The 15,275-nt window shown below is 37.4% G+C and overlaps 1 protein-coding gene across 16 annotated transcripts in view; it reads left to right on the top strand.

Moving 5' to 3' along the window:
• Positions 1-15,275, top strand: part of KLHL32 (kelch like family member 32) — a 318,742-nt gene that overhangs the window by 302,850 nt on the left and 617 nt on the right. For 14 of the 16 annotated variants that reach the window (XM_037842503.1, XM_037842505.1, XM_037842502.1 and 11 more), the window contains 2 exons: positions 1,124-1,316; positions 2,971-3,065. In XM_037842503.1, coding sequence (XP_037698431.1) covers positions 1,124-1,316; positions 2,971-3,065 — 288 coding nt within the window. Of the gene's footprint in view, positions 1-1,123; positions 1,317-2,970; positions 3,066-15,275 lie in introns of those variants that run through there. The other 2 variants (XR_005217809.1, XM_037842510.1) reach the window with 2 other exon arrangements.

Below are 15,275 nucleotides of genomic sequence, written 5' to 3'. Positions count from 1 at the left end.
CAAAACATCATATGATTTTTCTGGTCAAAATTCAAATGTTTCTTGGCAAAATAGAATCTGGGTTCTTCCTGTACATTTAGTGTTTATGTAGAAAGGAAATGGGTAGGTTTATTTATCTGCCCATTACTTTGTTGAGATTGAGAATTAAAGTCATATTTTATTTTCATCTGATTTCATATTACATTTTAAAATAGGAGACTTGCAGTTAGCAGGGTGAAGCGCACCTTTCTCATTATGGAGGGTGACCTAGGACCAAATGCTACAGGTTCCTGCATTCCCTAATGTTTTCATATCAAACTTAACCTTCTGCCCAAAACAAATAAATAGGTGCCTAGAAGTAACTTTTTCCAGTTTGCCAGAAGATGTGATTATAAATATGTTAAAGGAGGCTGTGAAACAAAGGCAATGTGCAAGATATGTGGCTGAACCAAATCCTAGCTCTTCCACCAATCCCAGGAGGTTAATTTTGGAAAGAACAGCAAAGTCACCCTCACCTTAGCATATCGAGGATAACCTCAGATAGCCAATAATTATTATTACTATGATTTTTTCAAGTGTACATTTATTGGACATTTACTGTGTGACAGGCATGTTCTAAATGCTCTATGTGTATTTTCTCATTTAATCTTCATGACAGCCTTGCCAAGTAGGTATTGTTATCCCCATTTTACAGATGAGTAAACAGGCAAAGAAAAGTTAGGTAAATTGCTCAAGGTCGCACATAAGTTAAAAACCCAATTATTCTGGATTCAGAGCCTGTTTCTTGTGCACAGTATACCTAGCCATGTGTTTTCACTCTTAAGTAATTTGCATGAGTAAAGTTCTCTGAATTGGGCAAGATAACCATGATACAGATTTCTATAATCTCATACTCCCCTCATAAAAATCTAAATAAAATGCAATGCAAACAAGAGGAAATACTTTTCAGCCCCAAATAAAAGAAGGAATATATGGGATATATGGTTCTTCTGCAGTAGTTCTCTTATAAGGATCCTATACCTTTCAACCTATGTAATCAGTGGTCAAGCAGAATATATGATTGATAACATGAGGTACACTCTGCTGTTTTCTCTGCCATGGAAGTCCCTTCCTAATAGAATTCACTTTAATTTCCTTTTTTCAGAATAAGTGGATAAGCCGCAGCCCTATGCTACAGAGAAGGGTCTACCATTCCATGGCTGCTGTCCAAAGGAAGCTTTATGTTCTTGGCGGCAATGACCTAGACTACAATAATGACCGGATTCTCGTGAGGCATATAGATTCTTACAACATAGACACTGATCAGTGGACGCGCTGTAATTTCAACCTGTTGACTGGCAAGTACCTTTTAAGTGACTTAGGAAAAGCAGATTCAAATAGTTACCAAACTTGTTTTCTTAGATGCTTGCATCTTTCCAGATCCCTAAATACCGGCTCTCTCATGGTAAAACAACACTCTTTTATTAACCAGAAAGGTATGCATTGCTTATTGCACAGCACAATTTGGCTCATTCAGGTGGCCAAGCAGCTAGTGTTCCTCAGGGCCTGTGTTACCTTTTGTGCTTGTTCTCCTGTGGTTAAGAGGCATGTCAGGTCCATTGTCATCCATCAATAAATTTACATAGAACTCATGCCCATAGGAGGAACCAGCCGTCCAGTAACCCTTTGCAGAAGCCACGTAATTTTTACTTCTCTCTGCTTTTGGTCCTATTACATTTCTTGTGAGTTAAAGAGCATGTCTTCTTCATCCTTGTCAAATACTGTTTCTGGCTGTATTCTCTGAAAAACTAAACCTTAGAGAGGTTCTGTATATGTATATGGTGTTCGGGTCCATCCTCATCCCAAAGGGACTGAAAGGAAAGAAAGCAATGAACAACTTACCCCTGATGTTTCTTTCTGGAGTGAAAAACTTTTTTTTCCCTTGTCACTTTGCATTAATATCCACAAGTGACCAGTTCCTCCAGGCTGCTCTACTAATAGGAGAATCACAAACTCAAAGTGGTGGGTTGGATTAGTTCCTGAAGATATTTTAATATGCTGAGAGGGAGCTCAGTGGCTCACAGCTGCTGTTGGGAGGTGACATTGGGAGCAGAACCAGTGTGAGAGATTTAGGTGTTTTGTGTTGAGTACTCATCTTTGCAAAATTATTTTTGAGGCCCACCTACAAGTACTTAACTCTGCAGGTTGCTGCAGTGGTACCTCAGAGCCCTGTCCCTGGATCTGTGATTGTGCCTGCTACAGAACCCAGCTTATTTATTACCCCAGTCAATCCTGTGTCAGCCCATCGATAAAAAGGGACTATCACACTCTCTGATGGCCTCCAGGGAAGAATGTGTGGTAGTGAGTTATTCTGTCTTCTTTTTGAAATGGGGGAGAAAAGCTTTTCATCACTTTGGGATGTCAATATCTAGGGATTATCCAGGCTGGTCTCAGCTCAAGAACTTTAATATGGTCTTAAAACTGTTGTGTATGTAAAGAAAGGGAGGGTAGTAACTTATCAATTCCTTCTGCCATTTGTCTTCATTTAGCCATGCTAGGGGCATGGGTCTGTTTTATTGGCTTCTTGGGGTTGCAGCCATTACTTTCCAAACGTAAGCACTGCCCTAAAAGCACCAGGAGGTACAAGAGGTGTTTTGCATTTCTAAAACATGCCTTATTTCTACCACTATAAATTAATGGCTACAGTATAGTGTAGTGCTCTTATTTTTATATGGCTTGTTAATTATTGTACTTACTAACTGTATTTACTAATTTGACAAATAAGTGTTTTGACCTGGTTGTGATCCAACACAGGATCTTCACCTGAGAAATAGTAGTTAATTCTTCCCTATGAATACTGGGAGGCAATGATTAGTTGTTGCAAAATCCTGTTCAGTATACAAGTGTGCCACGGGAGGAAATTGCATCCCTCAGTGGTAAATGGGTTAATTAAAATATGCAGAAAAATGGGATTTATTTTTTTTCCTTTTTATTCAATTCTCTTTACTTTAGGCCAAAATGAATCTGGAGTTGCCGTCCATAATGGGAGAATATATTTAGTCGGTGGATATTCGATTTGGACAAATGAGCCCCTGGCATGTATCCAGGTGAGTGGTTGAAGTTCTTTTGGAGTCCGTTCAAGTGGTTCAGTGAGTTTGCTTTTTGCTATGCTGCTACTGAAGGCAGAGATATTTACATGTAGAAAGAGGCTTGAGCTCCGTTTTCTTGCGCAGCTAGTGCAGCTACTACACTTCATCCTGTAGCCTAAAAATATACTTAATAAATGAGTGAGCCCTATTGAAAATGAAGATGGGGGTGAGCTTTGAAAAATTTATGTATTATATACTAGAAATGGAAAAATTGTGGATGCTTGTTTCCCTTCCCCAGAAACCAAAAAATCTAGAAATCTTTTGGCAATTTTCCCTTCAGTCTCCCAAAATGCTTCCTTTTCACTCTATTTCCTTATTTCCATATTACAACTGCTTCATCTCCATAAATGCCCCCTACAGAGGTGTTCTTCCTTTCTGGCAGAGGCTGTCAGCAGTAGTGGTTTATGATTGGTCTAATGGGGACAGCCACTGCCCTATGGAACAGCTCTGGTACATCAACCTGTGAGCAGCCAAGGCTGGGCAGATTGCCAACTGGGCCTTCAGACTAGCAGTAGCTTTTATTCATATACATATTCAGGGTATTATTTTCTTTTTACTGTTCTTACCATAGTTTTTTATTTTACATGTTCTCTGATACCCTGGCCTTTTCTCCCAACCTCAGAAAAATATATCCCTATAACCACTCATGTTATCTAATCTCTCATCTTCATGGGAAATTTTTTTAACTGCTTCAGAATCTTTAATAGGGGACTACTCAAGCTTTTTATTTCTTCTTCAGTCACATCTTAAAAGTTATTTTGTTCTAGAAATTCTTCCATGTCTGAGTTTTCACAATTGTTAACACAGTTGCTGTGTTATCTTTAGACATATTCCCTTTTATATTCATAATACTGTTTTCTTTTCTCTTTTCTTGATTAGTCTTCCCAGAAGTTTGTCTGGAAGATTCTAACATACTTCTATTACTGATACAGATCTAGTAGGAAAAAAAATCAGCAGGAATAGGGAAGATAAGATCTGAACAACATAATTAACAAGCTTATCCTAATGGATGTGAGTTTTTGATCTAGCAGTTAGGAAGGATATATTTTTCTTGGGCAAACATGGAACATTTACACAAACTAATCATGCACTGGGGTTAAGATTAAGAATACCTTAAAAAATTAAAAAAAAAATAAGTATTATAAAGAGTATGCTATCTAGCTACAGTGAAATTAAGTTAGAACTTAATAAAAAGTTAAACACCTAAATATTTGGAAATAATAAAACATGCTGCTAAATAGCTATGGGCTAAAGAAGCCATAATGGAAGTTTAAAAATTCCTAGAACTGAGTGATACTGAAATTGCAAATCTTGTGGGATAGATACAACATAAGAAGTTAGAAAATGAACCAAAAAATAATAATGAACTTAAGGAAAAAAAGAAAGAGCTAAAAACAAGAGAAAATTAGTGGAACAGGAACAGTAATGAAGTAGAAAAAAATGATCAAAGCCACACATTGATTCTTTAAAAAAGCACATAAGTCTTTAAAGGACTTGTTTTTTTCCTTTTATTTTTCCCCTGCAATTTTATTGAACTATATTCATATACCAGTCATGCACAGTGTACATTCGTTCACAGTATCATCATATAGTTGTGCATTCATCACAATTCACAATTGTTAGCACAGTTGCTGTGTTATCATTACTCCAAAAAATAAAAATAAGAATAAAAATAAAAAAGAACACCCAAAACATCCCTCATCTGTCCATACACTGGGTAAAGGGAGTATGAGCCATAAGTTTTCACAATTACACAGTCACATTGTATAAGCTATATATACAGTTGTCTTCAAGAATCCAGGTTACTGGATTGCAGCTCAACAGTTTCAGGTATTTCCTTCCAGCTATTCTAATACACTAAAACCTAAAAAGGGATATGTATATAATGCATAAGGATAACCTCCAGAATGACCTCTTGACTCTATTTGAAATCTCTCAGCCACTGAAACTTTGTCTCATTTCTCTTCCCTCTTTTGGTCAAGAAGCCTTTTTCAGTCTCCTGATACCGGGTCCAGGCTTATCCCCAGGCGTCACGTCCCACATTGCCAAGGAGATTTACACCCCTGGGAGTCATGTCCCATGTGAGGGCAGCGAGTTCACCTGCTGAAGTGGCTTAGAGAGACAGGCCACATCTGAGCAACAACAGAGGTTCTCTGGGGACTCTTAGGCATAATTATAAGTAGGTTTAGCCTCTCCTTTGCAGCAACAAGCTTCATAAGGTCAAGCCTCAAGATTGAGGGGTCAGCCTACTAAATTGGTAGTCCCCAATGCTTGTGAGAATATAAGGAATTCCCCAGGTGGGCAGGTTTAATATTTCCACATTTTTTTCCCCAGTCCTTCAAGGGGACTTTTTTATTCCCTGCCCAAATTACTCTGGGATGTATTGGGGCTTCCCACTAACCTGTACAAGCTGACCAGATCTCATTCCCTGTTCCAGGTTCCATGTATTTATGGTGTTTGAATAAACTGTCCATACAAGGTCAATTATATAGCATGCTACAGAAAATACAGATTTTCCACCAAATAAACCATCTCTTCCTTTAGTCTCACATAGAAGTTGAAGTTTTAAAACAGTCAATATCATCCTTTACCCTTTAGTGTGATTAACCTTAGTCCTAACCAAGTCCATTTTGTTCATATCTCTAATTAAGGTCTGATCTCTTTTTCAGCTTAACATTTGCTATATGGGGTAATGCAGACATTAAGATGCCGAACTCTGGCTCTGAGCCTCAGATTCACACAGATACCCAAAGTTCCAGGAACTGATCAGGTTATTCACAAAGAACTCAGCATCTCAGAATTTAGAAATAATTTAAGGGACTTTTTAGTCAGTTAATTGAAGGCCACCTTTTGCTAGAGCTCAGCCATATCTTTTGGATAATGATAAGTGAGCAATCTCTTTTCTCCCAAGGAGTGCTTTGAGTCCTTAACCAAGCATGTTATTTGGCAGTCTTCGCAGTCTTTTAGGATTCTTTTTCCTTTACACTTTTCAGAATTGTAAAATTGAACCGCTAGAGATATGCAGTGCTGGAACACTGGTTGTCAAATAGCTTTGGGATCCTTCATTTGACTCCTTGCAAAATGGAAGCAAGTGTGGGTTTATCATGAAGTAAAGATGCAAATTTTAAATATATTTATGGGTATCTTTCTACTAACTTTGATATCAGATTAGCTCAAGGAATATAAAATAAATTGAAGGCATAACATAAGGAGACTATAAAAGACAGCTTTCTAACTTATACGTACAAAATTTAGGAGAACACAGTGCTGCTATATTTCAAAATTTCTCATATTTCTGGCAGTTCCCTTGTAGGCAAATATGTCCTCAAAAGATGAACAGGTTCATGTTTAATATTTTAAACCACTGAGGAATAGTCAAAAGAACATCCTTAGGATTAAGATGACTCTAAAAGAAGATTTGAAAGTGTTTTAAACAATGCCTATATTAATGGAATAAATTTCACCCAAGATTGGCAATATTCTAATATATATTAAATCATTATGGGTAATTCTGTATTCTAGTAGCTATTTGTTGTATAGAATCAATCCTTTTGCAAATGATATGTTTATTCCTTTGGTTGACACACTTGTCCTACAATGCACAGATAAATTTGATGAAGACTTTTCAGTGCCTTTACAGTTAACAGAAAATAAGCATATGAATTGTCAAGATGCTTGGAGTAGATCTTTGTAGATAATAGATAAGACTCACCATATATCATGTCTTTCATTTTAGTTGTTGACAGCTGGCCATATTATCATTAATTCTGAAGTATGGTTAGTACTGTTTCAACTACTTTTCTATTTTATTGGTGATTACAGGACTTTTAATGTCTTGATGTACCAACAGAAAAGCATTGATGGTTGGTGAGACTAGTTACCTGTTCAAAAGCTAGCTAATTCTTTACTAGTTGCTAAAAGAATATACAACAGAGAAGCAAGATAATGAGAGGCTAGAATAGTGTTTATGAGAAAATGTTTACTAGATGGCAGAAATTCTTAACTGCAAGTCATCAGGTTGAAAAGTACAGGAAAGAGTCGTGTGGAAAATAGCATACATGCTAAAAACGTACGAGATTAGTTTTTTTTTATCATAAATCACAAATTATATAATTCTTGAGTGCTAAGGACATAGCCAGTTATGATTGGTGAAGGTCATAAATAGTGCAGAGATTAGTCTGTTCACAGCCAGAATAACTAGCCATTTTTTTTTCCCTCAAAAATACCAACCAATAACCTATCTTATTAGACTGGTCCTTCTGAACCATAATCCAAACTCATTTGTAGAATTCAACCACACAGAATAAAATACATCAGACGTTAAGAAAGTATACTATTTCTTGCTGTTACCTCACCTAGCACAGACTACTTGATCCATCACAAGGGCAACCCAAACAGGAGAAAAGCTGAGATACTCCTAAACTAATACTTTGTCTAAAGATTGAGATTTGGGCCTCTAAGTAAGTTTCATGGAAATAGCTTCCTGACAGAACTGAAGGTGCTGTTGTTTGTGAGTGTGTAAGCGAATGACTGGCAGTGTTTTGACTTTAATCTGGTGCGTGATGATGAGTAGCACATAAGGGAACAGCTGTGTAAGTGTGCACGTGATTAGTCTGTGTTTCCAGATAACCTCTACTGCTCTTCATTTACTATTATTTCCTTTTGGCTGGAGGATATGCTGCCAAGCTGGCACTTCCATCTCCCAAACGCCTTCTTTCTGCCAGTTAGCAGGGGAATGTTTTGGGGAAAAACTGCCAACGATTACTTTTCCCTGCTTACAGATTAAATACATCACATCTGTTTAACATATGCAGTCTCTGTTGGCCCATGGCGCCAGACAAAAGTTCTCTGGCTGTATCTGAACTGGTATCATCTTCTAAAAATACATTCAGTTGGGGGAAACATCATGAATGGCAAAAAAATCCTTGCTCCTTGGGTTGTATCCTTGAGCTCAAATACTTGCTCCACCACTTACTAGGCATGTGACTTTGAACAAGTCACTTAAATTCTCTATTTCAATTTTCTCCTCTATAAATGGAATGCAAGGGTTCATCTTATATACTTGTGGTAAATATTAAATGATCCCTAGTTCTCAAAATACCAGTCAAAATCACATTGGGATTTTCCTTTTTCCCTTGGGATATGAGTGATACCTACCAAATTGATCTTATAAAGTTTCTCTAAGATAGTAAATGTACAATAACCAAGACATTATTGAAAGTGAATGGGGGACTTGCCTTAATCAGTCAACACAACTGTAAATGTGGTACTTAAAGATGTGCAAACCAATGAAACAAAACAGAGAAAATGTTCGTATTTAGCATAGGTGACAGGGTTTATTGTTCAATAGATGGGCTGAGACAGCTTAGTGTCATTTAGGAAAAAAATAACTAAAACTTTTTTCTTTTATTGTAGGCCTTAGTGATTTCTTCCTTTTGTAAGCTTGGATCCCCAAATCTTGAAGGCCCCCTTCATCTAAAATAATGCATTAATGCAGTAGAAGATTTAAGAGTTATGTATATAGGTGAAGACATTGGGGTACACTTATGTCTAAAATGCAGGTGGAGAAAAAGTGACCAAAGGTAGATAGCAGCAGGACAATGTCAATGAAAGTTTTTTTCTTTTTTCTTTTAAACCGTGAAGTCCAAGAGAGGAAACATTTTAAATGAGGTTGGAAGTAGGTCAAATGAAGAGAGGTTAAGATGATTGAAGGCTAGAAAGGGCCTCATGGGTTTGACAGATAGAAATATGGAAGACTCTCCCCAAGAAAGAACTTTCAAGGTAATAAGAATTAAGCCAGATTTAATGAGGTAAGAGCAGGCACATACTAACAAAGAACCTGTGTCATGCAAGAAGAGATGGAATTCCACCTTGAAGGGGAGATAACTGAGGAAAAATTTCCAGAATTGACTCTACTGATTTTGAATGTGCTACCAAATTACCCCATATTATTTATTTGAAAAATTTTATGTTTACACAAAAATCATGCATAAAATACAGAGTTCACATATATCACCCTATTAACACACCTTGCATTAGTATGTACACTTATAACAATTCATGAAAGAATATTTTTATACTTTTACTAGTAACTATAGTCCATCACTTATAATAGGGTTCACTGTGTTGTACAGTCCTATGTATATCTTTTTAAAATTTTTATTTTTGTAACAAATATACAATGTAAAATTCCCCCTTTTAATCACATTCAAATATATAATTCAGTACTGTTAATTATGTTCACAATGTTTTGTTACCAACACCACCATCCATTACTGAAACATTACAATCAACACAAATAGAAATTCTGTAAAATTTAAGCATTAAATTCCCATTCCCTACCCCTGCCCTGGCCCCCAGTAACCTATATTCTAGATTCTGACTCTCTAAGTTTGCTTATTCTAATTACTTATTATTGCTGAATTAATACAGTTTGTCCTTTTGTGTCTGGCTTAGTTCACTCAACTTGATGTCTTCAAGACTCATCCATATTGTCGCGTGTATTAGAACTTCGTTCTTTGTTACGGCTAGGTAACATTCCATTGTATGTATGTAGCACATTTTGTTTACCCACTCATCAGTTGATGGACACTTTGGTTACTTCCACCTGTGGGCAATTCTGAATAATGCCGCTGTCAACAATGGTGTGCAAATATCTGTTCCAGTCCCTGCTTTTGATTCTTTAGGGTATATACCTAGATGTGAGACTTCCAGGTCATATGCTAATCTATACTTCACTTTTTGGAAAAGTGCTAAACTGTCCTCCACAGTAACTACCCAGTTTACATTCCCATCTGCAGTGAATGAGTGTTCCTATTCCTCCACATTCTCTCCAACACTTGTTATGTTCTGTTTTTAAATAGTAGCCATTCTAGTGCGTGTGAAATGGTATCTCATTGTAAATTTTGATTTGCATTTCCCTAATGGCTAATTATGTTACACCTTTTCATGTGCTTTTTGGCTATTTGAATATCTTCTTTGGAGAAATGTCTATTCATGTCTTTTGCCCATGTTTTAAATAGGTTGTCTCTTGACTGTTGACTTGAAGGATTTCTTTGTATATTCTGGATATTAAACCCTTATCAGATATGTGGTTTCCAAATATTTTGTCCCATTGATTAGGCTGTCATTTTAGTTTTATGGTAAACTCCTTTGATGTGCAAAAGTTTTTAATTTTGATGAAGTACTCTATTTTTCTCTTTTGTTGCTTGTGCTTTGGGTAGAAAGTCTAAGAAACCATTACCATCACAGGGTCCTGAAGATGCTTCCTTAGGTTTTCTTCCAGCATTTTTATTCTTCTGGTTCTTATATTTAGGTCTTTGATCTATTTTGAGTTAATTTTTGTATATGGTGTGAAGTAGGGGTCATCTTCATTCTTTTGCACATGGATATTCAGCTTTCCCAGCATCATTTGTTGAAGAGACTATTCTTTCCCCATGGAGTGGACTTTATACACTTGTCAAAATGAGTTGGCCATAAACATGAGGGTTGATGTCTGAGTGCTCAATTTGATTCCATTGACCTGTATGTCTGCCCTTGTGCCAATACCAGGCTGTTTTGATGACTATGGTTTGGTAAAGTTTTAAGATCAGGAAGTGTGAGTCCTCCAACTTTACTCCTCTTTTTCAAGATGACTTTTGCTATTTGGGACTCCATACCCTTCCATATAAATTTGGTGATTCGCTTTTCCATTTCTGCAGCAAAGGCTGCTGGTACTTCCATTGGAATTGCAGTGAATCTGTAAATTGTTTTGGATAGAACTGACATGTTTAACATAACATTTAGTCTCCCAATCCATGAACACTGGATGTCTTTGCATTTATTTAGGCCATCTTTGATTTCTTTTAGTGATATCTTGCACAAGTTTTGCATGTACAAGTGTGCCAGTTTGAATGTATTATGTCCCCCCAAACACCATTATCTTTGATGTAATCTTGTGTGGGCAGACCTATCAGTGTTAATTAGATTGTAATTCTTTGAGTGTTTCCATGGAGATGTGCCCCACCCAACTGTGGGTGATGACTCTGATTGGATAATTTCCACAGAGGTGCTGGCCTGCCCATTCAGGGTGTGTCTGAATTAAATTACTGGAGCACTATATAAGATCAGACAGAAGGAGCAAACTACCACAGCCAAGAGGGACACTTTGAAGAAAGCACAGGCGCCACAGATGAGAGTTGGAAGACGGCTGCTGAAAGCAGACTCTTGCTCTGGAGAAGCTGAGAGAGGACAAATACCCCAAGTGCAACTAAGAGTGACATTTTTGAGGAACTGCAGCCTAGAGAGGAATGTCCTGAGAGAAAGCCATTTTGAAACCAGAACTTTGGAGCAGATGCCAGCCACATGCCTTCCCAGCTAACAGAGGTTTTCTGGACACCATTGGCCATCCTCCAGTGAAGGTACCTGATTGCTGATGTGTTACCTTGGACACTTTATGGCCTTAAGACTGTAACTGTGTAACCAAATAAACCCCCTTTTATAAAAGCCAATCCATCTCTGGTGTTTTGCATTCCAGTAGCATTAGCAAACTAGAACAACAAGTCCTTTACTTTATTCCTTAGATGTATTCCTAGATATTTGATTCTTTTAGTTGCTATTGTAAATGAAATTTTTTTCTTCACTTCTTCACATTGTTCATTACTAGAAACACTATTGAAATATTTTTGCATGTTGATCTTGTACCCTGCCACTTTGCTGAATTTGTTTATAAGTTCAATAGCTTTGTTATGGATTTTCAGGATTTTCTGCATTGTGGAGCATGTCATCTGCAAATAGGGAAAGTTTTACTTCTTCAATTCCAATTTGGAGGCCTTTTATTTCTTTCTCTTGCCTAATTGCTCTAGGTAGAACTTCCAGTAAAGTGTTGAATAACAGTGGTGACAGTGGGCACCCTTATCTTGTTCCTCATCTTAGAGGGAAACTTTTCAGTCTTTCACCATTGAGTAAGATTTTAGCTGTGGATTTTTCATTTATGCCGTTTATCATGTTGACGAAGTTTCCTTCTTTTCCTAGTTTCCTAAGTGTTTTCATCAAGAAGGAGAGCTGAATTTTGTCAAAGGCCTTTTCTGCATCAATTGTGATGAGCATGTGGCCTTTTGCCTTTGTTCTGTTAATGTGGTGTATTACATTAACTGATTTTCTTATGTTGAACCACCCTTGTATACCTAAGATAAATCCCACTTCTTCATGGTGTATGAGTCTTTTGATGGGCTATTGGATTCAGTTTTCTAATATTTTGAGGTTTTTTGCATCTGTATTCATAAGGGATATTGGTTGATAGTTTTCTTTTCTTAGTATGAGGGTGATGTTGGCCTCACAGAATTAGTTAGGGAGGGTTCCCTCCTCTGCAATTTTTTGGAAGACTTTGAGCAGGATTGGTATCAATTCTTCTTGTTTGGTAGAATTTACCTCTGAAGCCACCTGGTCCTGGACTTTTCTTTGTTGGGAGGCTTTTTTTTTTTAAAAGTAAAAGTAGTTATATACTCCAAAACACAATATAATACTACTGGCATTTATAATTACTCATAGGGTTATCTTTACTGGAGGACTTTATTTCTTTATGCTGCTTTGATCCACTGTTTAGTGTCCTTTCCTTTCAGTCTGAAGTACTTTCTTTAGCACTGCTTGTAGGGCAGGTTTAGTGGTGACAGATTCCCTCAGCTTTTGTTTATCTGGGACTGTCTTAAACTCTCCCTCATTTTTGAAGGAAATTCTTGCTAGATATAAAATTTTTGGTTGACAACTGTTTTCTTTTAGCACTTTAAATATTTTATACCACTGCCTTTTTGCATCCATTGTTTCTAATGGGAAATCAGCAATTAATCTTATTGGGATTCCCTTGTACATAGCTTGTTGCTTTTGTCTTGCAGCTTTCAGAACTCCTTGTCCTTGGACAATTTGATTACTATGTGTCTGGGCATGGTTCTCTTTGAATTTATCTATGTGTCTGGGCATGGTTCTCTTTGACTTTATCCTGTTTGGCCTTTGTTGAGCTTCTTGAATGTGCATATTCCTGTCTTTCATTAAATTTGGGAAGTTTTCTGCCATGATTTTGAATATTCTTTCTGCCTCTTTCTTCTCCTTACTGGAGTCCCATAATATGTTTATTGGTACCCTTGATGGTGTCCCACAGGTCTCTTAGGCTTTGTTTGTTCCTTTTTTTTTATTTTTTCTTTCTGCTCCGCAGCCTGAATCATTCCAGTTGTCCTGTCTTCTAGTTAACTGATTCATTTTTCTGCCGCCTCCAATCTGCTGTTGAAAACATCTTGGGAATTTTTCATTGCGGTTATTGTGTTCTTCAACTCAGTATTTCTCTGGAGAGACTCCCATACTTTTCATTCATTGTTTTCCTCATATTCTTTAGTTCTTTGTGTTTCCCTTTATTTCTGTGCACATATTGGGGATCATTATTCAGAGTCTCTGTGAAGTCCAAAGTCTGGTCCTCTTGGTTGATAGTTTCAGGATTTTTATCTTGTTCCTTTGGACAGGCCATCCTTTCATGTTTGTTTGACTTATCTATTGTTGCACACTGTACATTTTAATATTTTAAAGTGTTCCCTCTGTGATTTCGTCCTTAGGCTGTCCCTTAAATTTGAATTCAGCTATTGATATGACCGAGATTTTCTTGAATGCCAGGAGCTAATCAAAAACAAAGAAACCAAGGCAAAAAGCACCTTCATTGTCTTTGCAAATTGGCTCTGCTTTAGCTGGTGGTCTCCTCCAGGGCTTAACCCTCCTATTAGAAAGGTCAGCTTGAGGCAAACAGGACGTGCTGGGTCCTCTAGTCAGATCTGAACCTGGGTAGAGCTGGAGCCTGGGAGTGGGCTTCTCTTTCTGGGCTAGTGCTAGCTAGAGGCCTTAGGAATTCTGTTCAAGGGTGTTTGACTGAATGGCCCCTCTACTCCCTTTGAAATAGACTTTCTCCCTCTCCTGACTTCTCTCTCGGGTAACTTAATGCAGGTAGTCCCTTGCTCCAGGCTGTTTCAAGTTAATTGTTTCTCACACTGTCCAGCTATCTGTATGTGGTAGCCACTGCAGGGAGGGTGAAACTCAACAGTCTTTATCGCAATTTACCAGCCTCTTCCTCCTTCTCATCTCTGGACGTTACACAATGTTCCCCTAGACTCTGGAGTTCCAAAGTGGTTGACTCAGACAGTCCTTGCCAGTTCAATAGTTGTTTTGGTGGAGGGACACATTCCTGAAGCTTCCTACTCTGCTCTCTTCCCACAGTCCTCCATATAATATTTTACTATGTGCCAGACACAGAACTAGATGTCTCTGATTTTCACAATAAAACTGCAAGGTCAATATTTTTTTCGTCATTTTACAGATGAGGAAATAGGCTGAGAGAGGTTGAGATTTGCCAGTCCCAAAGCTATTAAAGTGCAGACCAGGGATTCAAACCCAACCAGTCTAATTTCTAAGGCTGTGTTCTTTCTACCATACTTCATCTGTCAGAGATGAGGTTAGAAAATCATGAAGAAAGTTACTGTCTTTAATTAATGATTATAATGTTTAGTAAAAATATAATATACTCATTTCTTACTTTTCAAAAGCAAAAAGCTGGTAACATATAGTCCTGTTTATCACCTGATAAAACCCTTCTAATTTTGGTAACATGACAGTGTGATGATAGCAGTTTTTAATGATGAATGGCTACCCATCAGAATCATCTAGGGAGTTAAAAAAGTAAATAAAAGATAATGAATCAGAAATTGGGGTGTTGGGTCAGATAAAAAGAATGTAGTTTCTTTCTTTTGAATATGCTGAATTTGGGATGCCTATGACATTTGAATGGGGCTATCTAAATTTTTGGATGTCTAGGCTGGACTTTAGCATCTCTTAACTGGGAAGAAAAGAGCTATGAAGATATCATTTGATGCTAAAAGCAAACAACAGACTGTACTAAGATCCTGTGCTGCCATCTCAAAGAACAGACCATGTTGCTTGTAAAAAGACCCAGAACCTACTCTTTGGCTATCTTGCCTGTATGGCTAGCACACCCTTCTGGACTTGGCTTTACTCTACTACAGTTTTTTTTTGAAGGGTAGGCTTGAGATTTGTAAACCAACATGACGACACCACTGACTTACTAGTTTGGACAAGTCATTTTATCAGTCTAAGGTAGTTTTAGTAAATGAGGATACTACCACCTACCTTATCACTGTT

Source organism: Choloepus didactylus, chromosome 7, assembly GCF_015220235.1.
Source record: "Choloepus didactylus isolate mChoDid1 chromosome 7, mChoDid1.pri, whole genome shotgun sequence".
Lineage (NCBI taxonomy): Eukaryota > Metazoa > Chordata > Mammalia > Pilosa > Megalonychidae > Choloepus > Choloepus didactylus.
This window is presented reverse-complemented; position numbering and strand designations above follow the sequence as displayed.